Consider the following 25987-nt stretch of genomic DNA (forward strand, 5'->3'; position numbering starts at 1 on the left):
AAAATGACAATTTTATCCGAAAATTATATCCAAATAGAATTTTAAATTAACTTTTTTATCTTATGAAATCTATTTAAATCTATCCACCATGACACGACACTTGGCGAAAAGTTGAAACACCAAGTGTCGCTGCCTCGTAACCTGGCTAAAAGTTTAGCTTTATAGGAAGTACTAATTTTGTGCCCCGTGCGATGCTCGGGTTGTTTATTTAATTTTTAAGATAAATTTATAATCTATGTTTTTCTCACGATTTGCTATCTAGTAGGTATGTACTATATAATGACTAATAATAACGTTGGTGAAAATGTTCGATTTAGGGCCTGTTCATATTTACTTATTTTCAGTTCAGTTCAGCTTTAATCAGTTCAGTTCAGCTCCAATCAGTTCAGTTCAGTTCAGCTCAGTTCAGTAAATATGAACAGACCCTTAATACATTAAAAAAATAAAAAAAAATAAAAAAAATAAACTAATTGTTCAAAGCACGTTGGATTGACCCAAACCCAAAACTTGGGGCAAGGGTTGAACATTTCTTGACTTATAACCTGAAGTGACCCAATCCAAAATGACTTGTGACCCAATCCAAAATGACAGGTCTCCATTCTATTAGATTGTGAAGTGTATAATTATAACCGATTAGTATATATTAGAAAGAGATGTTTTATGTTTTAAACTACTTCCTTTGCTCCAAAAAAAAAATATCATGATACAAAAAATAAATTTATATGATAATTTTTTAGAATTATAATCTAATAAATTTTTGAATAAAATTATAATTCAATTTATACATATTAGTATTTTATCAATAATAAAACTCTAAACTAACAATTTTATCCTAAAATTCAATTCAAATAAAATTCTTAATTAACTTTTTTTTTTATCTTATAAAGTCTATTTAAATCTATCAAACGTGGTGCGATACTTGGCGAAAAGTTGGAACGCTAAGTGTCGCAATCTTGTGACCTGGCTAAAAATTTAGCTTGAGGAAGGAGGACCGGAGGAGAAAGGTTACTAAGGATAGTTAAGTAATTTTATTACTTATCTCAATTTAATTCTCAAATCATATCAAACAATTGATAATCCACCTGCTAATGCCTATTCTTATCCACGTTATCCTATCCTTGTTGTCAAATGCTCTGAAAAGTTAATGATAAATTTATATAGAAATCAGCAGAAATAAACTTGTTCACAGAATCAAAATCCAACCAAATTTAGTTGAGATTTGAGGAAAATCCATTCTTTCCTCTCATACTCTTTTTTAGAAAACAAAACATTCTTCCAAACCCACATTAATGCCAAATATCATACATGTTCTTCATCGGCTGCCTATAACATGACCTATAAAAGGAATTTAAAATGATAATCGGGTGGGTGTAAATAATCAAAAGATCTTTGATTTTCATCGAAGACAATTACTACTTCCTCCGTTCCTTGGCCTAAAAATAAATGTCACACATAATCTAAGGAAAAAAAAATAATAATAATTTTAGATAGATGTACTCCACGTTTACCAAATTTTATTTATTAATGAGGACGGAACTACCAAATAAAAAACACCATGTGGCAATTAAAAAGACATCATAATGTTCTTCTAAATATAGCAGTTTATATGCTTTTTAGATGTTTCAGTGTTCCTGAAGCTGATGCCTTTTCTCCTCCTTTCTTTTGCGTGCATTGCTTGAACTTGTACACGGCAAAGCTTTATAGGGAATTTAACTTTGTAGTTTGTTCAAATAAATCTATGGACGGTGGCAAAAATGTGCATGCATGTATTTTAATTTAGAAGAATATTGACCAAACTTCAACTCCCACAGGTAAGAGAACCCCACCTCCAACTTCAAGTACCCTTAAGATAGGATGCTTTACCATGTGAGTCAAGTCTTGCTCGAGCTCATACTCTATGTAATACAAAGAGTCAAAGAATAGATCCATGTTCATCATGTGACCTATTGGTTCTCTAATACACTGTTGCAACATGTCACGTTTGATATGTTTTTTGCAGTATTAAATCCATTTTAACAAAGTGTACAAGGATGATTTAAGAATATTAAGCTTTAAATAGGATAATTAGGCAAGCTTAATTGAATTCATAATAAACATTACAGAAAAGTATAATATTATAATTAACATCCAATGTACTAATTCAGTTAGATAAAAAAAGTTCAACCTTCAGAACAAAGAATTTCCTATCTATACCCTGTAATGCTACAAAAAGAAAGGTTGCCTGTACTACTTAAAAAAACTAACAGAAGGAGTCTTACGATCTCGATCTTACTTCAATTTAGCAACACTCAACAGCTCATTAGGTTAGCTCAGGGTGTCAACCAAGGGCAAAAGGAACCACTCTAATATGCTTGAGAGGGTATTCTACATCTACACCCCCAGCATGCTCCACGAAACCAGCTGGGGAGAATGATGCTCCATGGCAAACACATATAATGCTCACCTCAGCCTTTGAATATTTATACAAAAACCCAGTTAATGTCTTTCCATTGGGTCCATTTCCGGTGGTTGAAACACAAGGCATTTGAGAAAACATCAGTTTCTGCTGGTCTATTACCCCAACGGGCTTTGGAGGCTTCCCAATTTCACCTTTGGCTTCTTTGGGAATTGTGGTTCGAGGAGTTTTGTTATTATCATCTGACAATGTATCATCAATGTTAGGTTGCGCTTCATTTTGTTGGCAAATCATATTCGGTTTTTCTTGTGACTTAGAGAGTTGTCTTGAGCCCGTAACGAGTTCAATCTTGTTCGAGTATGAGCTGCACAATGGGGGTTTTGAGACGTTTGAATTAGAACAGTTAATTTGAAGTTCTGGTTGTGATGAACAAGGTTGTAGTTGCGCAGTAGTACTAGTTGCCGGAGCATTTGTTGGGGGCAATGGCGAGTGAGGATGGCTTGAATGACTGCCAGCGTCACTGCTATTTCCACCTACATTAACAAAAGGTCAGCTCAAATAGATACCACATATGGAAACAGAGTTCATCACAAACATTGGATAAACATCGCAATCATTTTTGCCAAAAACTAGAGAGCTAAAAGACTGATAACCAGAATATGGAGATGAGAAGAACACAAAAAATTCTGAGTTTACAGGGATACTCCATATTTAGTATAAGGATTTATTAGAAAATGTTTCTACAGGTTAAAACTCCTAAAGTAATCAACTATGTCGTATCCTCCTCTCAGACTCCGATTGTGTCAATTCTTCCAATATGAAACCGTCCAAGGATTAAGGCCAACAATTGACCTTCTTATATTCAAGTCTAAAGAATATAAACACTGCAAACTCTACTCTCTACCCATTTTATGAGAGATTAATTTGGACCTTCGCCAACTTATGTGATTAAATAGACTCCAAATAAGTTGATTACAATATTATCCAGGTTAAACAGAAAATAAACATCCTTTGTCAGCATGATTGCACTTTGCAGGTTATCACAAACCAACCCAATGTTGATAAACAATATTAAATCTTCAAAAGAATATGTAATTATGTACAATATTTAATCTTATCTCCATGGTAGAACAACTTGAATACAGACTTCAACAATCAGGTAATACTAGATTACTAGAAACCGTCACTCGTGATGTCACAATAAAAGAGTAAACTTCAACCCCAAATTTGCACTGCATTCCCCTTATGTTGCATTATTGCATACATTAAAATTTACTTCGTACAATCTAAGAATCGATCATAATCACAAATCAAATCTTAAGTTATCATCTTCCAAATCAATCTACAGAGCCAACTCTATTAGAGGAAAACAATCAAAACCGAAGACTAATCTGCATCATTACTCGTAGTATTCCAATGTTTCTTTTATTAACACATGGAATCTAACCCCAATTCAGCAATGCATTTCCCTTTAATTGCATACATTAATATTTATAATCTGCTCATTAATCATAATCACGAATTCAATCTTAGGCTATCATCTACCAAATCAATCTAAAACCGAAGACTAATCTATATCATTGTCCTTTGTGACTCCGTATGAACATCCTCATCCTAAATATTTTTCGTTGTACTCCTATGTTTCTTTTATTATTAATCCATCAAAATCGGATGATCGATTAATATCATTATTCATTACCTAATAGTCATTGATTAGGAACACCAACACCGTCACCGTCCACAATTATAAATTAAAGCAATGTGTACAACTAGGTGTTCTTTGGCACAATTTAAGAATTACAACTTGATTAATGACTTTGCACCCCCAAATTAAGAAATCAATACAACTTGCAAATTGCAATCAGTGACTCAGTGTCATATCATATCATCTTAAAGCAACAATGTCATTCATACCCTTTTAATTTATTTAAAAACAAGAACAACCCCAATTACACATTCTTTAACATATATAATTAACTATAATATCGGGATTACCCTTTCTTAATCCTATGATTATTAAAAATATTATCTTTCTCCACCAATTGGATCATTTTTTATTTGATAAAACAACATTTGATTACTAACCTCATGTAGTCATGTGGCTTTTTTATTCTAGGATTATAATCAAATTTATAATATTAGCAACTTGTAACAACATTAAAATCAAATTAAAAAGACAGATCTTCCTTGAAAATGACTTTGTAGAATAAAATCCATTCAACTTGCAATTAATTTAAAATTAATTCTATATTAAATCATTAAATAGAAAACCTGATTAAATAAACAAATTAATTAATCAATTAAATTCAAAATTAAGAAGAAATTACCTGTGGCAGAAATACACTGGTAATTATCAGAAATTCCAGAAGAGCTACCGCTAGACATAGAACCGCCGGCGCCGGCACCGGCACCGTCATTCTGAGAAGCGAAATTACCGTTTTGCCCTTGATAAACACCAGCATTCCACCCTAACCACGGCGGCGTCGCTCCTTGAAACCCTAAATTCAGAAGTTTCCGACGACGTTCCTCCAGAAAATCCTCCTGTTGATGATTTCCGACAACGACGTCGTTTTTAGCGGAGGACTTACGTTTCAAGTCACGCTTTAGCTTCGCTTCATGGCGGCGGAGAGCTTGCGCGTCACGCTTGGAGAGGATCTGACCGTTGGGAGGGGAAACAAAGGAAGGTTCGAGAACATTCTTATGAAGGAGAGATGAAGGTGGAGAAGAAGAGGAGTAATTGAGAGGGCGAAGAGAGAGGCTAAGCTCTAAGTCATCTTCATCAATGGCGGTTATTTTTGTGTTTGTGGTGGGGGGTTCGTCGGTTGGTGGGTTATCGTCCGCCATTGATGAAGGTTAAGGAAGGTTTCTCTCTCTAAAAAAAGATGAAGAGTTTCTCTCTCTAAAAAGCATGGGAGAATATATAACAATGGAGGGAAAGAAAGGAAGGAAGGAGAATAGCGTTTTTGTGTTTTGGGTTGTTTTAAAGGGGGTAGAAGAAGAAGGGGTTTAAAAATAATGTGACTTTTTTTTATTTTTATTTTTTATTTTTATTTTAGGGTGAGATGACACGTGGTGGGACGAGAGAGGAAGGGAGAGATGGCTGCTAACACGTAAGAAGTGTTTGGGAGGCGGGTTTGAGGAGAGAGAGAATGTGTTAATTGTGTATTCTTGTTGTTGTTATAGCTTTTAAACTTCAATGGTGGTTAATTGTCTTTCTACTTCTTCTATATTTATTATTGTTTTTTTTATATATATAATTTGATAGAGATTGTTGAATTTTAAGTTTTAATCTTCTCTTTAAAAATATGATAAGAGGGAGTAATGAATTTGTTTTAGTTATGATATAGATTGCAAATATATATAGATTCGGATAATATAGATATGACATTTTCGGATTGAGTAGAGGGGTGCATGTCGTGCATGCGTTGAAAATCAAGTGCAGTATAAGAAGTCCAGAATTATCCTCACGTGGCATAGAGTTGCACTTCGTTTATTGGTAGTTCTAGGTGTATGAAATAATTTGAAACCTATTTTCTTCGATTTTTATACTTATGTATCATTACCTCAAGTCTTTAATTTATATTCGCAATTTTAAAGTTTTACAATTTTACTTATTGATAATAAAAGAAAAATGGCAAGCATAATATAGGAATTGAGGTAAGCGTGAAATAAAAAGTGTAAGAGGTTAAAAAAACTTTGAAATGTTAATAACAATGTTAATCAATAAAACATACGAAATATATATGAGAAATTATAAGAAATGTAAAAAATAAAGATGAGATAATAGAAAAAATGAAAGTCTTTGACAAAATTAAAAGAGAATAAGATTGACTAACACTCACCACTTTTATCTAATTCTTTCTTGCCTAAAGGAGATTTTCCGATTTCTTAGGTTATAAATAGCTAAATTTATATTTTGGCTTACATTTTATTTTATTATTGTGTCAAAAAAAAAAATTATTATTGCCTTAGCTTTGCTCTTAATTTGAAAAATCTACATTTTGGGTGAGTTTATTTCTTCGTTACCCATTAATTTATACTTTTATAGTGAAAATCATATTGTGTGAAATATATGAGATGGATAGCGTTTAATATAAGGTTTCCCATGCAAATGAAAAAATATGATTACATCAAAGAATTAGAGTTCTTTCTCAATAACTTAAATATTTTATTGTGATGGATACATAGATATTCTTAATAAACTTATTTAAATTTTTAGAAAAATATGTTTTGAAGTTTAAATTTGTCCTTGCTAATTTAGATATAAATATCATACGAAGTATAATTTAATTCATTAAAAAAATTTCCTTTCTTGTTGAAATAAATAAAAACATTGATTATTGAGAGAGTAAATGGAACCCACTGCACATTGTATGATATGGAAATGTACATGTGCCAAAGTAGGTAAGTAATACGAGTATTAATTTCAATATGTCACAAAACAGTTAACAACTAACAAGCCGATATATCTGTAATACTACACAAAAGAAATATTCCATATCACACATCAGATATCATCATTTAAAGTTTTGCATACAACTAAAATGTACCCAAATTATTAATAACTAGATGAAGCCCGTGCGATGCACGGTTTGTTTGATTTTTTTAAATTTTTTTTTTTTTTTTTTTTTTGTATTTATGAGCCTAAAATTTGTTATATATTTAGATACAATTCCTAATATTAAAAGATAATATATAATATTTAATAAATTTAAACTTAAAAATCTCATTCGCCAATTTTGCTTACATGACATTTAAATTATTTAATTCTAAAAGAAATTAATAATCTTTTATTTAATTGGCTACTACTAAGATTTATAATCCTACATGGCGCGCTGAGAAAATTAGATCCTACGTGGCTCTCTAAAAACTCGGGAAAAAAACTCCCCTTTATATATATATATATATATATATATATATATATAAGATTAATATATTAAATTTCTTAGGGCTTGTTCACATTTACTGAACTAAGCTAAACTGAACTGATTAGAGTTGATCGACTGAACTGAGCTGATTTGAAATGAATATTTTATGAGAGAATAAAGGAAATTAGGAGCTGAACTGAACTGATTGGAGCTGAATTGAAATGAAGCTAAAGTGAACAACCCCTTATTATTTGTTATATTTTAGAAAGTAGCTAACTAGTAACCTAGAAAGTGATGATCTCCTCACTTGGAAATTATAGTTATATATAACAATTGATTGGAAATTAGTTGTTGCTTAATAGATATATGTTGATTTAATTTACTTAAGTTATTAATTTAAGCTGTAGTATTATCAATTTTGACATTGCATGACCACCTAAAAAATCAATATTCAAAAGTTTCTAACAAAAATGCAAACCAATTAAACAAAGCCATACACTATTTTGTGATCATGTTATTGTTGTTTATATCACAAACTTTGTATATATATATATATATATATATATATATATATATATATATATATATATATATATATATATATATATATATATATATATATATATATATATATATATATATATATATATATATATATATATATATATATATATATAATGTTTTATTGCTGTAGTTGATTTTGAAAGTTAGAATATATTATTTTCCATTTGAGACCAGAAATCATCTATGATTGGAGTCGAGTTAAATGTATAATTTTTATGACGGTTTACGAATCCCTAATCACCCTAAGCTAGCAACATGCATGACTTGTTTAATCACAAATTCACTTTAAAATGACACAGTTTCACATTAACATATGTATAGATCATTCAAATCATAAAACTTATAATCAATATACTACGAAGTATATAATATGATAATCCTTAGTTAATATTGTACGTTGATGATGAACGACAACATAATCCTTTAAGAGCTATGGACTAATCATGTTATAGTTTTGATGAATTAATACATTTTCATGTATATTAAAAATAGTTGTATAAATAATTCGAATTATAAAACCTTAAAAATTACTCCAATATTATGTACATAAATACGTAGTTGAAGTATAAATGATGAATGACAACTTAATCGTGTAAGATCATGACCTAATCATATTTTAGTTTTGGATTCATGCAGTTTTAATTCACATTAAAAATATGATGTAGATTTTTAATTAGAATTGTGAAACCTTAGAAAAAAAAAACTCTGCATTATACGATAATCTGATCTTAGCTTAATTGATGATGAATAACCTACTCTTATAAGCTAGAAAACGTTTATTTTGTTGAATCACGAAAGAAAATATAGTATACTTATCTTGTAGGGATCTTGAAAACGTAGATTACTTAGCTTGTAGAACACTAATCTACATCTCATTCACATTAGAAAAAACTCAAAAACCAACAAATTTATTTCCATAAATGAGATGAACTTCTTTCTTCCATGCTCACTCCTTATTCCTTAACTTAATCAAAGCACCAATAGACAGAAGTAAAGAGCGTCTGGCATACATCAATCAGCATCTTCCACGTGTCAACCAACTGTGGGTCCAACACATCTGGTAATTTTTTCTTAATTAAAGTAACCACGTGAATAAAAATTTCCCGCTGCATAGTACTCCACGTCGACACGTGTCCATTTCAGTGGGTCCCATAGTACCAATCGAAATCCACCTGACATGTGACACGTGGATGACGAATGACAGCTCAAAGTAGCAGAGAAGAGTGCAAGGGAGTTTGACGATGATGTATGACCCGTCGACGGAACAGGAGACACGTGGCGAGATGCGTTTGGGTGAATATTTAATGAAATTCTAACTTTTTGGCGGGTACTCGTAGGATGGTGTGTTTAGGAGGGGTAAAATGGGGATTTTGGTAGGGGAATGATAAAGCTGTGAAGGGGTTTAGGGGTGATGCATGTTTGACACGTGTAGTGTACTTATTTTACGTTCAATGAACTGTACGGGGTAACAGATGAGCGTGCTACGGTAAGAGGGTCCCAGCTACTGAAGACTTATGAGCTGTGAAAAGTCAACATACTACTTGCTCCGTATCTTATACGGAATAAGTACTCTCATATTTGTTTTTATTTACTCCGTATTTATTTCGATTGGTAAAGAAGAAGGACCCTATTGGACTCAAACCTCTCAACTCGGATTAGCAGACTTAGGGGTGAGCGTAGCAGGGTACCCTGTAAAAATATCAAGACCCGAAACCGGAACCTGTTGCAACAGGTTCCTAAACCTGTTGCAACAGGTTCCTAAGAATTGAGAACCGAAATGTCAAAGTAAATTTAATAGTTACTTGATAAATTGTGATAATTTTTTTTTTTTTTTTTTAAATAGATGATCACAATAAAAGCTTACAACTTTAGTATAGTACTTCAAATATAACAAACCAACACTAATTGTCTAGAATTTTTAATACCATATAGGTTCCGGTTTCATGTACCCTATAGGGAACTTGTACTAACAGGATACCCTACAAGTTCTAGATCCAAAATTTTATTACCCGGAACCGGAACCTGTTGCAACAGGTTCCTAATTTTATTACCCGGAACCGGAACCTGATCAACAGGTTCCGGTTCCATATCAGGGTACCCTGAATTTTTGCTCACCCCTAAGCGGACTAGACATTTTGAAAGTGAACGGGGAATAGTACGAGAATCCTCACTCCCAAAGTGTCTCTAGTGGGGTTAGATCTCACAACCTCTTGATTGTTAGATGCAAACTTGGTCACCAGACAAAGCTATACTTTTTTTTTTTTTTTTTTTAATAACTCACTTCCCTAATCGTATGTGTTTTTTTAAGTGTTACACCGTATACGGTAACAAATTAGAAAGGTTTCACCTCGTTATGGGATCAAACCTCACTAGACGTAAATTGGGATGAGAATTTCCTTGCCCTTGTACCCCACTCTCAAATTGATTTGCCCATGCACTAATCCGAGTCGGCTTGAATCTGTGAGAGGTCCGGTCCAATAAGACCTTTCTCCTTACCTATTTTAAAAAAAAAAAAAAAATACTCCCTACATTTTTTTAATTACAACATTTTAATCATCACAGAATTTTATGTATAAACTCGTAGTTGATTTGAATTTGTTATATTTATATTTTATTATTAAATAATAATTTTTTATTAATTATGAACTAGTATTTATGAAAATATTATGCTCATTTATTGATTTATTTATAATTTTGTCACTTAATATTAAGGTGACAAAGCGAAGCTTTCTAGCTACTTAGTGTAATGGGTGCTAAAAAGTGCACATATTGTACAAAAAATAAAATAAAAATGAAGAGATATTTTTCTCCTTATGGTCTACTCATTCTAAAGTACAACGGAGTACTCCGTAATAGTGACATGACCAAATGATTCAATGCACAATTAAGTTGATAGTATGCCAAGTTGATGAATGAACTTATGAACCCACCCATCTTAATTAACATTAACTGTATAAATCTATAATTGATTCTCCTTGTTGCACTTGCAAGTTGCATAAATGCCGAATATTGTTTATTACTTTCTTCATTCTAAATTAGATGCAGAGTAACACATTTCTTTTATCACATTTACTTAGATAAATATTTTTAATAATATTATATAAAAATATTATAGATTAATTTTTTATTATATACATATTGAAACGAATCCAATAAGATATACTACGTATTATAAATTATAAATGCTTCTCAAAATTTATTTAAGAAAATCCCGGGAAATTATACTTGTGTCACCATTTCTAATATCTTGTACTACATTTTAGCTTTTCAAAATTTCATATCTCAATATGTATATACTAAGGGCCTGTTCTCATTGACTGAACTGAACTGAACTGAACTGAAGTGAACTAAACTGAAATGAATATTTTATAAGAGAAGGAAATTAGGAGCTGAACTGAACTGAACCGAGCTGAGCTGAACTGAACAGAACTGAATTTCAACGTAAGAGAACATACCCTAAAAAAAAACACCGGTTTCTACCTAGCACGTTCACTCTGTACTTCATAAAAATATAGGAGTATACGAAACAATATTGAGACCATGATATCCAGTCTATTATTTTGCGGCTTTTTGTGTGTAGAATTAGAAAGATCCTCGTTAAGTTCTTGGGTTAACCCGACTCTTTGATTGGCCACAACAATAAGACGTGTTATATATTTTTCTTTTTAACTTCTTATTTTGTTTTTTAGTTTTACTTGTAAAAAATAAAATAAAATTGAGACCATGATATAGAGAAGCTTATGAGAATACTTTGTTTTAGCAGACAAATTATAATTGTGCAAATAGCTAGGAAAGTACAATTTAAGCAGCTTATGTTAGGTGTACTTTACATAAATGGATGATATTGATGCTCTGTAGTCTGTACATCTCTCATCATCATATCCAAATATCACACAACTGAGACAAGTGAAGGTAGCCTCATCAAGCGTCGTCCTTCCATCACACTGTAAAGTGTAAAGTGATCATTATTAACTTTATTTTAGATTTTTATATTTTGTTCTAAGTAAAAAGAATGAAAGATTTTAGCTATGTGTATTATACATATATACCTCTTGACGTAGTAATAACAAAAGTCTGCCAAGATGAAAGTTTGAACTAGCTCAGCAAGAGGAGCCACTAGTAAATATAGACGTCCCCTCCCTATTTGTGTTAGGAGCGATCCCTTGGTGTCAGCAAGCTGTAGGTAACCGCAACATATACAGGTTAATATAACGAAAATGAAGTAATCATAGACACGCAAATTTCAATACATCATACGTTACTCATAATATAATGGTCTCCCTTTGTTCGAAATTAATTGTTATTAATTTATTATTGTATCCTAAGATTCCTAATCTCTCAATATACAGATTTTGGTTATTTCAACATGGCTTTATTTAGAGTTATGAATCAAGATTAAATCTTTTACAAGAAATGTAACATGTACAAATGTACAATATGGTTCCAGACATGCATCCTAGTGTATATAATACACGTGATACTATCATCGGATGAGGGAGTAGCTTAGTTAAGTACAGATTATAGAAAATCATTTCATTCTTGTACACAAAAGAACAAATTAAACCATTCAATTCATCAACAAATGAGTAAATGACTAATAATAGGTAGGGGATGTTGGAATATTTGCTTCAAATTGTTAGTGGTTAGTTAACTCCTAATGTTAGTGGAATCATAACAGTAGTGGGTTAGTTTAGTGGGGGTTAATGTTAGCATGATCAATGATCATGGGATTATGTTCCTTATTTTTAGTTATATTTTGCACTATATATATGTTGCAATGTAGTACAATTTTAAAATGGATTGAATACAACTTTTATTATTCTTTTCCTTCTCTCATCTCTATTTTATTATTTCAACAGGGGACATATTCAGTAGGATATGACATACACATGTAAATATTAATTAATCTCATGAAAATTGAAAAGTTGGGTTAGAGAATGAAGAAATAACATAACGTTGTTAATGGAGCGAAGTACAAATAGTTATAATTAATAAGATAATGATGGATTGATAAATAGCAAACTGACCATAATCATCCAATTAGCGAAAGAGAAGAATCTTGCCACACCTAAAGCAAAGACATAATGACCAGTAAATGGCTCAACCATCTGCAACACAAATTTTAAGACATAAGGGGAAAATATATGCATGTCTATTTGATCATCTAAATTAATGATATATATAGCCAATTGCCAATAAGGAAACTAGCAAAATCTCCATATAATAATAATGATTAGTTGGAATTGAGCTTGTTTACGTGACCATAAATAAATGAATTTCAAATTTTTCATGCTGGTAGTTACATTTTTGGTTTACAAGTAGAGCTTCAATTCATTCTAGGAAAATGTAACTTTTCATGTTTTTTTACTAGCTAAATGATAGAGTATAAAACATATTCCTAGGCCTCAACCATCAATTTAAGCTTTTGGTTGAGTTGGTTATTTAACATGGTATCAGAGCCAGCGTGACACAAAGGTTACGGGTTCGAATCTCATCCGCCCCTCCTTCAAAGTGGAATTAATTGGCTCTAGACCTGGCAATCATGACCCGACCCATAACCCGAAAGTTGACCCGAACCCGAAATGGAGTCGACCCGAACATGACCCGATGACCCGAAGTGACCCGACCCGAAGTGACCTGACCCGAAACCCAAACTTGACCCGACTCGAAATGACCCGAAACCCAAAGTTACCCAAATTGATTGACCCGAATCGACCCGACTTGTAGTGACTTGACCCGAATCCTAAGTGAGTAGGGTGAAATAGTAAATTACTTAGTTTAGGGCTTCTTTATTTCTTACGTAATAGGTACTCATGATTTTTTTTTTTTATTATTATTTTTTTTAACGATTTTACTTTATTTTTCCAACTATTTTTTTTAAGTGAATATAAGTTGGTGACCCGACACAAACTTCACCCGAATAGACCCGACCCGAATTGACTCGATCCGAATTTGACCCGACCCGAAATTCACCCGAAAATTGATCTTAAAAATTGACCTGATTCGAACAGACCCAGCCCGAACTTGACCTGACCCGACCAAACTTGACCCGAAGTGCTGACCCAATTTTGACCCGAAACTCGAATCAACCCGACCCGACCCGAACATTTGCCGACCCGAACTTGACCCGACCCGAATCCGACTTGACAACTTGTCAGGTCTAATTCGCGCCGGGTATGGGTGGGCCTGTGCTGCATCCACATTTCAAGCCCAAACAGTTTTAGCTTTTGGTTGAGTTGGTCCTTTAACACTAAACAATTCCTTTCCGGTCCTATAATTATACGAGTTAGCTATCATGAAGACGTACCAAAATTAGCATAACATATAACTGTACAAACCTTGGCATTTTGTATCAAATGAAGCTGAGGGAGCACAGAAACGGCTTCAATTGTCAAGCCATACACATAGAAGAGTCTCCTCACAAATTGAAATTGCTCCCTGAAAAAGTTGATTTGCCATGCAGGATGGCCTATCACCGCAACAGCAGCACAAGGCACCAACTGCCACCACCAAACATGTAGAGCATGTTATTATCAATTGTAACCAAATAGATAAAGCCTTTTCTACACTTTGGCACTTGAAAAAACTTCATTTAATTTGGAACCTCTGGTCCATATATTCTTTGTAACATTTTGACTTTTATTGTCGGCAATATACTTGATTATTCATATGCGTGTCTTTTACTTCTTTTTAGAAATCTTAATGAATAGATGCAATATGATAATACAAAAATGACTAAATGAATACGAGTAACTTTTTTGATAACCGATAGCATATTTTTTTTAATTAGTGCAAAAGTCAACGTTATTCAGCTAATATAATATAATTAGAGAAGTACATACTCTCTAACTCCTCTTTTCGCCTCATTTAATTGTTATATTATTGTCATTTTTTGGTAGAATTTTTGTGAGACGGAAGGATTATAAATTTTAATTATCGAAAGAATTGCGCATAATGTGAATTAAGAACAAATTAAATACTTATAAGTTGTATCTACTTACCACATAATACAAACTGAAGTTGTCAAGGCCTTGCATGTAGGTGTACTTTAATTTATAACGCATCATATAGATCACCCACAAAGTAGATCCAAGAGTTATAGTATCGAGTACAATATTTATATTGCGTATTAGCGTAAAATGGCTTATAATTCGTATGATTAAGAATATCACTGTAAGTTCTTGAGTCTTCAATGATAGACCTGTTAAAACCAACAAGGATTCATTAATGCATATGTATTTCAATTCAATCCATCTATTTGTTTATTAATTATTAATTAAAAGTTAAATAGGAAAGTAATTTTAATGGTAAAAAGCCAAAAACCAATACCAAAAAGCTTAAGACTAGCCTTTTATTTTTGGCGGAATTACTTGCTTTTTAGCCAACAAAAAAGTCATTTACCAAACACTTTTTTGACTATTTGACCAAGATGAAAAGCCGCCAAAAACTAAAAGTTAACCAAAAAACCAAATAAAAGCCATTTACCAAACAAGGCTGTGGACTATGGTTAATAACTTTGGAAGTATAATTGATCAACGAGTCATGCATTCATGCCACATATATATCAAATGTTCAAGAATAGAGCCATAATAATTTTATTGCGAGTTTAAGAAAACAGAGGAAGTACGTATATGATGATGAAAACTCGAAAAGGAATGAAGAGGTACCGGAACAAGTTTTGTTGATAGTGAGTTTGTAAATTAAGACTAAGATCCCAGCAGAATGAGCAAGTTGTGTAGCAACAAAGAAATGGGTGCGTTTTTTGACAAAAACTTTCAACAAAATTAGCAACATAATTGCTGCAACCACGCCCATGGTTACTTTCTCTCTTACGGATCGACTCCGAATCCATCTCCCTAGCCGCTTCACCGGCGTCGGAGTTGCCTTCTTGTCTCCCATAATATCAGTTGTAAACGGAAAATATGAAAGGAGGTCTAAAATTAGTTAAGTTAGTTGACTATTACAAGATAAAAGGCAAAGGAAGAGAGGTTAGATTGATAGAGTAATGATGAGAAGATATTACACATAGTGTGGTTAGGCTGACCGGGCGAGTTGGACGTAGACCAAGTTTTAGAAAGAGACTAGAGTGATTGTTTATTTGATACAATTGTTAAATAGTGTATTAGTATGTGTGATGTAATCAATTTGGAGTATATTCATTTAGTTATTTATCGAACTTTAGATTATTATTTTCAGATCAGAATTAAATCTCAAATAGGGTAATTGGACAAAGTGAAATGTTAGGTTACACACCAAGCTTTAGACTAGTACATCACTTGAGTAAACTTTTTATTTAAGGTAAATTAGGCTTATCTAATAATGTCATACATATATACTATCTTTCCCTTGTTATGCAATTTCCGTTCACCTTAACTCAACAAAGACCCACCATTTTTTCCCACCTCAACGAAGAACGATATAAATTGCTAATTATATCTTACATTTTCACATATCCCACCATTTATTTCCTAAATCGTTATGCTCAAGAGATATAGTTAGGGAGTACTTGAGCAACTATTAGAAAGTATGTCATGTAACTTGATTAAATATGTCATGTAAGAAAATCACAGCTTTGAGCAGGATACACGTCAATGTATTAACTGAGCTATGAAAATACAATGTGTTAACTGTTAAGTCTGACTTTTTTCAAGTAACACCAATATTTTTGTTTTTGGTAGCCAAGACTTTCAAGTGACAAAAATATCATAATGCTCATAAATAAATTAAAAAAAAACATTGTCAATGGCCATATAACTTTACTATGTCATATTACTCATATATGTGTCTATCATGTAATAAACAATAATAGAATTTTGACAAGTTATTGTCATCCTTTTATGGCTTTAAAGTAATTATCATTAATTTAATAAAGAGTTGAAACTATATATCCTTCATCTTATTATCAAGATAATCTCATAAAAAGAGTAGTTCTTTCCTTTTCTCACATAATTAATTAGTTACATGCTCCCATGGTAAGTAGAGCTGAACCCATCTACTTAAGGTGGGTAACTGTATCAAATCACGTAATCTAGAGGTTAATACTACCTCCGTTAACATTTACTTGCAACTTCGGAATATTTTATGTCTCTCAAATAATACCCCAAAGTTGCAAGTAAATGTTAACAGAGGTAGTAATTGATTTCCATTCCTAGGTAGGGAGAATCGTAACAGACAATACAGAAAACTAATTTTACATCATTCAAGTACAAATCAACAAATCTAAATGCATAGATTTAGTACCCAAAAACACCTAAACACACCTAAAACCCACCCAAGCAAAAAATATACATACACAACGGTCACAACCACAGTTGAAATAAGGTTCTACCACCACAAAGGCAAAGTGGCAACCAAAGGAAAGAGATGACTACTTCACCCACTTAAGGACATCTAATGGCAATCATAACAAAAAATCTCATATAGAAGTGAAGACGACGACTTTTTTCTCTTTCAGTAGATTTTTGTTGTAGTTTTATGCAATGCTAAAGATCATCCGCGGAGGTTATATATAATCTAGGCATTTTCTATAGGAGAGTACATAATCTTGCCAGTATAGTTAACAGAAATCAGATGATGACTTCTTTGTTGACGATTTTGAGAAAGTTCGAAATCTTTAAGTCTACCAGACAGGGCTGAGACTGAGAGCATACAAATATGTCTTGGCTGTCACATATATACAGAGAATATGGGAAATACAGTCTTATGCTTTACCTCTTCATTTTGTTGGTTAGGGGACCGGGGAAGGGGCAGAAATCAAGAGTTTTACAAACTTATGTATCTCCATATATTTATTGCTGCAGCTCTCAGCATATCCTGATCTTACACTAGCGAAGGTAGTCTCATCATGCGCTGTCCCTCTATTACACTGTAAATTCCGTGAATAAGGGGAAATATCAGCGCAAATCCATTGATCATTATGACAATGCAAGTTTATTTGAACTAACAGCATGACAAATGACACTTGAATAAGGAAAAAAAATTAGTGCAAATCCATTTATCAGTTATGACAATTGACAAGTGTAATTTGAACTAATAGCGTGACAAATGATGGAGTTAAAGGCAGTAATGCAACAACAGATCGACAGATATAAGCATTATTGAGGAGTTTGTGTACCTCTTGACGTAGTAGTAGCAAAAATCTGCTAAGATGAAAGTTTGAACAATCTCTGAGAGAAGAGCCACTAGTATGTAAAGGTGTCCATCTCCTATATGTGTCAGGATTTCTCCCTTGCTGTCAATAAGCTGTATGTAGTTGCATCATATATGGTCAGTCAAAAAACCGTAGACAAGTTTCAATACGACATATTATAGAGCATACTAATCCTGCAAACTAGAAATCATTCATCAATAAGTTACCAATGTGATACCGTGATTTTCCTAAAACAGTGATTCAGCAGATCAGAAGAGCAGATACTGATAATTTTCTGTCTTAGGTCAGTTACTTGTGTGTGCATTTCATTGCGGTGAGAAATATGCGAAACATTCCAAATGATCAGAAGTTAGCATATATACACAATCAACATTAGTTTAGTGCAATAACAAGATACCTGCCCATTACGGAGCTGGGGCTTGGGGCAGGGGAGCCTGTGTGCTAATTCACAAAAGATTCTTTGGTAGATTTGACAGGATCCATGATAGTGTTTGAATTTAAATAGGCAAGTAACTTACGCGCCAGGGGAACAAAAAACAGGATTTATATTCGAGAGCATCACGTTATTTAAGTATTCTGCCAATCATAGATTTCCATGTCTGCACTCCTTATATTGGTATGAATATGAACAACAATATAAATTCCATAGTAATCTCATGAAAAGGTAGGCAATTAAATAGAACACTTAAACAGTAGAATGTATGATTGAATGGGTGTATGCTGACCATAAATATCCAATTTGCGCATGAGAAAAATCTTGCAACACCCAAAGCAAAGACGTAATGAGCAGTAAATGGTTCAACCATCTGCAACACAACATTTTTGAAGATGTTAATATGGAAATTAGAGAATGCTACTAATAATGCGCTTAAGCAAAATGATATGACAAAAAACTTACTCTCATATGATTAGATTGTAAACCATATACAACTACTCTTAATAACATTGAAAATTCAACTATATATCAAACTCATATTAACATTCGTAGCTACAGGCCAAGAATCGAATATTGACACAACTTGAGACCAGTTGTTGCATGAGTGACAGCAAGTAGCTCATCATACTTTCGATCTTTTGAGTGCAATACTCTGCAACTTGAGACCAATTTGTTAACCTACATACTCAAACATGCTTTGCTAGAAATGTACAGCTCGATTATGATCAGTACATGATTCAACTCAACTCACTATATTAACATTCCAAGTCCCAATTCACACTCTTAATACAACAAAAAATGAAATGTTAAGGTTTTCATCCAACATATGAAATGAGCTTGTTTAAGAGACAGAAACAATATAGAACATATTTACAACGTATCAAATCTAGGAAAAGTATTACTAACCTTAGCATTTTGTATTAAATGAAGCTGAGGCAGCACCGAGACAGCTTCAATTGTCATAAGATATACAAACATGAATCTTGAGATAATGTGAACTTGCCATCCAGGATGACCGATTAATGCAACAATGGCGCAAGGCACCAACTGCGAGCAGTAATCAAAATCTGTCATTATCCTTCATGCTATATATATATGTTCTATACTTAAGCTTAGTAGAGGAAGAGAACAAGGTGTATAATAGTGGCCTAAACAAGAGATCATTAATTGGCTTACCACATAATACAAGGGCATGTTATCAAGCTCTTGCAAGTAGGTGCTCTTCAACTTATACCGTATCATGTAGATCACCCATAGTGTACATCCCAGGGTTAGTGAGTCAAGTACAACATGAAAATCGCGTAAGACACCAAAATAAGCTATGATTCTCATGATTAAGAATATAGCGGTTAGCTCCTGAGTCTTCAATGATAGACCTGTAAGACGATCATTATGGATATGATTCATAAATATAGATTATTAGAAGATTGTGTTTATATATATATATAAAGCTGTATGATTAATACACTAATTGTACATGATAAAGAGAAACATTTTGTTAGAAATTTATTTAAAGAGTAGATGAACAAAGATCATTTGATTCATATTTATGTGTCTTTGCTTGTTAATTTTGAGGTTCCATTCTTTTATTGTCCATGTAATTCATTGATTACTCCTTCAGGGTTTATGCAAATTGCAAATAGTATTAGTAAAATCCTGAGAATTTCTACTAATTTAGTGAAGGTTTGGTCAAGACTTCGTCTTTGCCTCTGGCGTAGTCCCTAAATTATAGGTCACATTTGACTTTGATGGTCAAAACATAAAAGATGACTGTGTATAAAACCAAATTAACTATATTCTCTTTACCTAATTTTTACAAATCTGTTTTTTTTTAAACCTACCAATTTACCAATTTTACTGTTTATAACTTACTTTTAGAGTTGAGCTGGGGTAATTATAAAACAATACTGTAATTAACATTATAATTATAAATAAAGATGTAATCTTTCTACTTTTCAACAGCTACTACATAAAGTGATAAGCCTAAACAATGACTCACAACTCACAAGACTTACATATGTCTTAAATGTCAACATAACCATCTTTGAAGTTAAAATTCTAGTATCACAACCCTTAATTATAATAAATTATTACCATATACGTATTTTCTATTAGTTTAATATTTATTTTTATGGATCAAAAACACTCATATATAATTTATGTTTAATGAAAACAAGTTCAAAGTAGTTACAGATGAAGAGCATGTTAACATTTACAGAACTGAGCTGAGCTGAACTGATTGGAGCTGAGCTGAACTGAAATGAATAATTTATGAGAGAGGGAAATTAGGAACTGAACATAACTGAACTGATTGGAGCTGAACTGAACTGATTGGAGTTGAGCTGAGCTGAACTGATTAGAGTTGAACTAATTGAAATTAAGTAAATGTGAACAGGCCCAAATATATTGAAAATAGACATTGACACCAAACAAAATTTGACATGAGCATATATATTATTTCGTTCTTATACACTTATGGATAGAATTTATCAATAAAGATTCCAAACACGAGGAAAAAGAAAAAATAGCTTAAAGTTGGTGAAATAAAAAAAAAAAAAAAAAAAAAAGGGTACCTGAACAAGTTTTGGTGATAGATAACTTGTAAATCAAAACTAAAAGACCAGCTGAATGAGCAATTTGAGTAATAATAAACAAGTTATTTTGGCCTTTGACAAAAACCTTCAACAAAACCAGCAACATAACTGCTGCTACCACTCCCATGGTGACTTGCTCCCTTACCGACCGGCTTCGAACCCATCTTCCAACTCGCTTCACCGCCGTCGGTGTTAGTGTCGCCGCTCTTTTATCCCCCATACTACTTATTCCGGTGGTTTAGGAGAGAAAAAGTGATCAAAGTTGGTGTACTTTTTGGAAAATTAGTTGATTTGGTTTAAGCTTAGTGTGATTTTTCTTTGTTGTGGTGAGGACAACTGACTACTGAGTAATGAGTATGATGTTGGAAGTGGACTACGTTTAATATACGTGACATACTGAGTAAGTCATAAGATGACACATGTTTGTTATTCCCAAGTTGATAGGTTTTGATTTTTGATGGGACTTATGGACGTACAAAATATTCCTTCCCTTTATTCGTCCCATAATATTGTTTTTGTTACTCTATTTTGGAAATCTAAAATGTTACTTAGTATTTATTATTATTTTTTAAATAGTATATAAAGATTATTATATCCTTACCTTTTTTTAAAACTTATTTCATAACTTTTTAATTTACCCTTGATTTTACACATACTTTGTATTTTTTTTTCACTTTTTCTCTCTAACTTTTACCTGTAATCGTACTTTAACTTTTATTAACATACTTCATCTACTTGCCCCTCCTATTTCGTAAATTCCATAAAAAAACACATATAAGAACTATATTATTAAACAGAGGGAGTAATAATCTATTGAGGTGTGTACACGAATATAAAAAAAAAGTACTCCGTAAAAAAAAAATCGATTATTAGAAAATGGAGGGATTAGTATAAAAGTGGGTAGTATAAAGGGTGGGAGACGATAATAGTGCAATGGAAAATAACAATCTAGAGCGGATCACTCTCGACTTTAATTGGTTTCAGACCTGAATTTTTAGCAGTAATTGGGCCAGTCCTAGCCCAAAATTTTAGATATATTTGGGCGTTTAGGCACCAAAGCCCAAATGAACCTTGTATGTATTAGCCCAAAACTAGTTTTTTCAAGCAATATCACCCTTTTCCTCTGAGTTTTACTTCAACCAACACACTTGAATGTTTGCAAGGTTAGTACTGTATTTTACATAGATTTGCTCACTTTTGAGTTTGTGATTGCTGAAGGAACTGAAACTCAAATCATACATACAAGTCTTATTCCTTATTGTTTATTCAGGGGTGTACATTGAGGCAGCAAACAAACTTGAGCATTTACAAGAACAAAGTTTATGGATCCTAGACTCAGACCAGTGAAGGTAGCCTCATCATCCGCTCTCCTGCCATCACACTGCAAAAACCATTCCCTTATAAACATCATGCTGACAAGCTACAAGAGCAACTACTACTACGACAGATAACAACTACTTTTGTCGAACAAACCTATAAATTTGCATAGCTATATGGTGTCTACATGGTCAGATGCTGTCAATCAGACATCAGTCTATGTAAATGTAATTTTTTATTTTTATTTTTTTTTATTTATTATTTTTTTTTTTTTATGTTGAATCAACTTGTAACATTCAAATCTTTATAATCTATGTCCCTTGGCCTAGGAATAAAGCTTAATTGATCATAAACTCATTTTTTAAAATAAATTGATCACAAACTACAACATCAAAGTCTTAATCCCAATGATGGGGATCATTTACTGCACCATTGTCGTAAATTTTTATACACTGTCAATAATGTAAAAAGCATACGTAAAATTTAGAATGAAGCTAATGTACCTCTTGACATAGTAGTAACAAAAGTCAGCCAAAATGAATGTTTGAACCACCTCTGCGATAAGAGCCACCAGTATATAAAGTTGTGCTTGCCCTATTTTCGTCAGGAGTTCTCCCCTACTGTCAATAAGCTGTATGCAATTGCACGATATAAGGCTATATAAGCTCCGTTGAATAATCTTAGACAAATTTCAATTGGACATGAACCATAAAATTCAAAGTTTTCGCTCCTTAGGAATTTCTAAGGTATGCATTGAGGCCTTCAGGGTGGTATGTATGAACAAATTAAATGATATACTAGACCATTTGTAACAGTAAATGTATTCTACGGAGTATAAGACTTGTATCCTCACCATATTTATCCAATTTGCACATGAGAAGAACCTTGCAACACCTAATGCAAACACATAGTGAGCAGTAAATGGCTCAATCATCTGCGAAACAAAAGATGGAAGGGTATAAGAAGAACGTGTTAGATCATATAGGGCTACCAATAAACAAATAAGCGAAAGAACATGTAAAAAGTAATCATGACTCTGTAAAACATACAAGATTAAAACCTCGTACAATCAAAATACAAACAAGAATAAGTACTATGGAATGGAATATTCATTAACTGAAGTTGAGGGAGCACTGAAATAGCTTAAGAGAGATTAGTAAAGTATTCGCAAAGTAAAACAGGAATTACAGTACCTTAGCCTTTTGTAGTAACTGAAGTTGAGGGAGCACTGAAACAGCTTCAATAGTAATATAGAACATGAAAAAAAACCCCAAGATAATGCCAGCTCGCAATCCAGGATGCCCGATTATTGCAACAATGGCACAAGGTACTAACTGTCAACCGAAAATATAGCATGTCAAATCACTATATGATCATCTTATGAGTAAGATAAGTGTGTTCAAGGCAATAAAACTGAAGTAAAGCAACAAACTACATGAATAAAGCGAAATATAAAAGATTGAAAACAGAACAAGAAGAAAAATGGCTTACCACATAATATAAAGGCATGCTGTCAAGTTCTTGCATGTAGGTGTTCTTTAATTTATAACGCATCATGTAGATCACCCATAGAGTACATACAAGGGTAAGGGAGTCAAGAACAACATGTATATCGCGGAAGAGCCCGAAAAAACATAGGATTCTCATGACTAAGAACATTGCTGTAAGCTCCTGAGTCTTCAATGATAGACCTGTGAAAATTGAGAAAGTATACATTAATACAGTCTACTATAAAATTAAGGATATATCTATGTCAAAGAGCTCTAACAGAGCTAAGCTATTATGTTTTGTTAGAGATCTTTATTAGTGTTGGATGAACAAAATCATCTGATTGTTTATTTATTTGTTTGTACATTGTATGTCTTTGATCATGAAATAGGACGGGTGATTAATTCATATTCATCATCTCTAATTTCCACTTAAGAGCACAAGCCTACAACAACTACAATGCTGCCAATGTTGCTCTCGTAAACAAATTCGATCACAAATTCACATATTACTCCCTCTGTGCCTAAAAAAATTATAGTCGTGTATTTTTTTTTTTCTTTTTATAGAACTATAGTCCTAGTGCGATAAGTTTATTATTATTTTTTTCATTATTTGAATTGATTCAATTGTACCAAATATTGTGTAAATTATACTATAATCATGTATGTGACCCACAATATTATCCTCCAAACACGTGTTTCACGAATGTTTATTTTGCTATTAATCGTGAAAAATGAGATGGGACCAATCTTGATTAGTTAATTATCATTACCATTATTATTTGATTAAATAAACGATAACAGCTTCACTTGTCTTATCTGGATCCTTATCTTCTTCAAAACCCTACCAATTAATCAAAAGCCAAAAAAGAAAAGAAAAAAAAAAAGAAAGCCAAAAAAAAATGTTGCATCATTTTTTCCATGGTCTCTACTATTCAGCTTAAAGCCTTAAATCCTTAATAATTTCATATTCATAATTATATAATAACATTTAATGAATTTACCCACAACTAAATTAGTAAATTGATGATATATTAGTAAAAAAATAAGGTGAAAATTAGTTTGGTAAAAAAAGTGAATAATCCAATTAATTAACATAGGGAGGAATTAGAAAAGAAAAAAATTAAAGTACTGTAATTTTCATCTTCTTCCCTGATTACTCTTTCTTTAAGAAGTGCATAATAAACATTGTGCACAAAAAGTATACAAGTGCTTATGTATAGTATTCAAAAAGCTATCAATTGACTGAAACCTAACCACCAAAAACTGATCCCCAAATCCGAATTAGCCAAAGGTGAACCGGGTGAAACACCAAAAAAAAAAAATAGTATTAAAAAAGCTACAACAAAGCATAAAATATGATAAGTTCTAATTTTTTTTTTTTTGAGGAAAATGATAAGTTCTAATTAATTGCAATAAAAAATGACGAATAATCATATTACACGTTCTTAATCTTAACACAATGTTATAATTTATATGTTCTGTTTTATATTTTATACTCCGTATATGTTCTGTTGTCATGATATTATCTACCTGTATATATAAGCAACCCTTGTTGTGAGTTAGTGACTCATGGGCGGGCACGGTACCCGTGTCGTCCCGACTATCATGTGGCACAGCCTATGACATTAGCTATGATGGCTAAAGGACACTTGCAAACCAAATGAGGCTTATCAACATAAAAATCGGTAAAATCAAGAAAGAGTACGTACCAGAACAAGTCTTTGTGATAGTGAGCTTGTAAATTAAGAGCAAGATACCAGCAGAATGAGCAACTTGAGTTGCAACAAACAAATAAGTTTGGCTTTTAACAAAAACTTTGATCAAAACAAGCAACACAAATGCAGCAACCACTCCCATGGTCACTTGTTCTCGCACCGATCGGCTTCGAACCCATCTGCCTATCCTCTTCACAGCCACCGGTGTTGCGTTTTTGTCACCCATTGTTGCTTAGAGTTAACAACTAGAATTTGCCAAAGTTTTGTTCAAAAAAAAAAGTATAAGAAAGAATTAATAAGGGAGAGTTAAGGGTCACTACAATTATATAGTGAATGTGAATTGTTGGTGTGGGTCTGCCTAGCTTCAAAGTTGAGGATGACATTTTTTTTTGTTTTCCATTGTTATTTATTAATTAATGAATTTGATAGTGACTTTTTTAGATGCGACTTTCATTTAT

The 25987-nt window shown here is 32.5% G+C and overlaps 4 protein-coding genes across 4 annotated transcripts; all 4 read right to left on the bottom strand.

The window, feature by feature from the left end:
- Positions 1-2076: 2076 nt before the first annotated feature.
- LOC145617021 (uncharacterized) lies at positions 2077-5384 on the bottom strand. The gene is made up of 2 exons (XM_081671727.1): positions 4723-5384; positions 2077-2928 (listed from the first exon to the last, which is right to left on the bottom strand). The coding sequence occupies exons 1-2, from the start codon at positions 5237-5239 to the stop codon at positions 2318-2320; spliced, it is 1128 nt and encodes a 375-aa protein (XP_081527853.1). The 5' UTR covers positions 5240-5384; the 3' UTR covers positions 2077-2317.
- A 6332-nt stretch (positions 5385-11716) lies between these two features.
- On the bottom strand, positions 11717-15726 carry LOC145625383 (uncharacterized). The gene is made up of 6 exons (XM_081678438.1): positions 15495-15726; positions 14829-15028; positions 14166-14327; positions 12855-12935; positions 11877-12004; positions 11717-11771 (listed from the first exon to the last, which is right to left on the bottom strand). The coding sequence occupies exons 1-6, from the start codon at positions 15724-15726 to the stop codon at positions 11717-11719; spliced, it is 858 nt and encodes a 285-aa protein (XP_081534564.1).
- A 1256-nt stretch (positions 15727-16982) lies between these two features.
- Positions 16983-21321, bottom strand: LOC145624215 (uncharacterized). The gene is made up of 6 exons (XM_081677215.1): positions 20987-21321; positions 19590-19789; positions 19320-19460; positions 18703-18783; positions 17942-18069; positions 16983-17692 (listed from the first exon to the last, which is right to left on the bottom strand). Exons 1-6 carry the CDS (start codon positions 21225-21227, stop codon positions 17647-17649), a joined length of 837 nt encoding a protein of 278 aa, XP_081533341.1. The 5' UTR covers positions 21228-21321; the 3' UTR covers positions 16983-17646.
- An 814-nt stretch (positions 21322-22135) lies between these two features.
- Positions 22136-25812, bottom strand: LOC145624216 (uncharacterized). The gene is made up of 6 exons (XM_081677216.1): positions 25524-25812; positions 23816-24015; positions 23518-23658; positions 23178-23258; positions 22828-22955; positions 22136-22388 (listed from the first exon to the last, which is right to left on the bottom strand). The coding sequence occupies exons 1-6, from the start codon at positions 25753-25755 to the stop codon at positions 22343-22345; spliced, it is 828 nt and encodes a 275-aa protein (XP_081533342.1). The 5' UTR covers positions 25756-25812; the 3' UTR covers positions 22136-22342.
- Between the last annotated feature and the right edge of the window lie 175 nt (positions 25813-25987).

This window comes from Chenopodium album, chromosome 3, assembly GCF_948465745.1.
Source record: "Chenopodium album chromosome 3, dcCheAlbu1.1, whole genome shotgun sequence".
NCBI lineage: Eukaryota > Viridiplantae > Streptophyta > Magnoliopsida > Caryophyllales > Amaranthaceae > Chenopodium > Chenopodium album.

Excerpts from the sequence above, each read along its gene's own strand:
- LOC145624215 (XM_081677215.1), bottom strand. The coding sequence starts at position 21,227 with ATGGGGGATAAAAGAGCGGCGACACTAACACCGACGGCGGTGAAGCGA. Across the intron at positions 19,790-20,986 it reads TATCACCAAAACTTGTTCAG|GTCTATCATTGAAGACTCAG; the intron begins GTACCCTTTTTT and ends ATCGTCTTACAG. Across the intron at positions 18,070-18,702 it reads GCGCAAATTGGATATTTATG|CTTATTGACAGCAAGGGAGA; the intron begins GTCAGCATACAC and ends AACTACATACAG.
- LOC145617021 (XM_081671727.1), bottom strand. The coding sequence starts at position 5,239 with ATGGCGGACGATAACCCACCAACCGACGAACCCCCCACCACAAACACA. Across the intron at positions 2,929-4,722 it reads CCAGTGTATTTCTGCCACAG|GTGGAAATAGCAGTGACGCT; the intron begins GTAATTTCTTCT and ends TTGTTAATGTAG.
- LOC145624216 (XM_081677216.1), bottom strand. The coding sequence starts at position 25,755 with ATGGGTGACAAAAACGCAACACCGGTGGCTGTGAAGAGGATAGGCAGA. Across the intron at positions 24,016-25,523 it reads TATCACAAAGACTTGTTCTG|GTCTATCATTGAAGACTCAG; the intron begins GTACGTACTCTT and ends CAATTTTCACAG. Across the intron at positions 22,956-23,177 it reads GTGCAAATTGGATAAATATG|CTTATTGACAGTAGGGGAGA; the intron begins GTGAGGATACAA and ends AATTGCATACAG.
- LOC145625383 (XM_081678438.1), bottom strand. The coding sequence starts at position 15,726 with ATGGGAGACAAGAAGGCAACTCCGACGCCGGTGAAGCGGCTAGGGAGA. Across the intron at positions 12,005-12,854 it reads TCGCTAATTGGATGATTATG|CTTGCTGACACCAAGGGATC; the intron begins GTCAGTTTGCTA and ends GGTTACCTACAG. Across the intron at positions 11,772-11,876 it reads TGTTATTACTACGTCAAGAG|TGTGATGGAAGGACGACGCT; the intron begins GTATATATGTAT and ends TACACTTTACAG.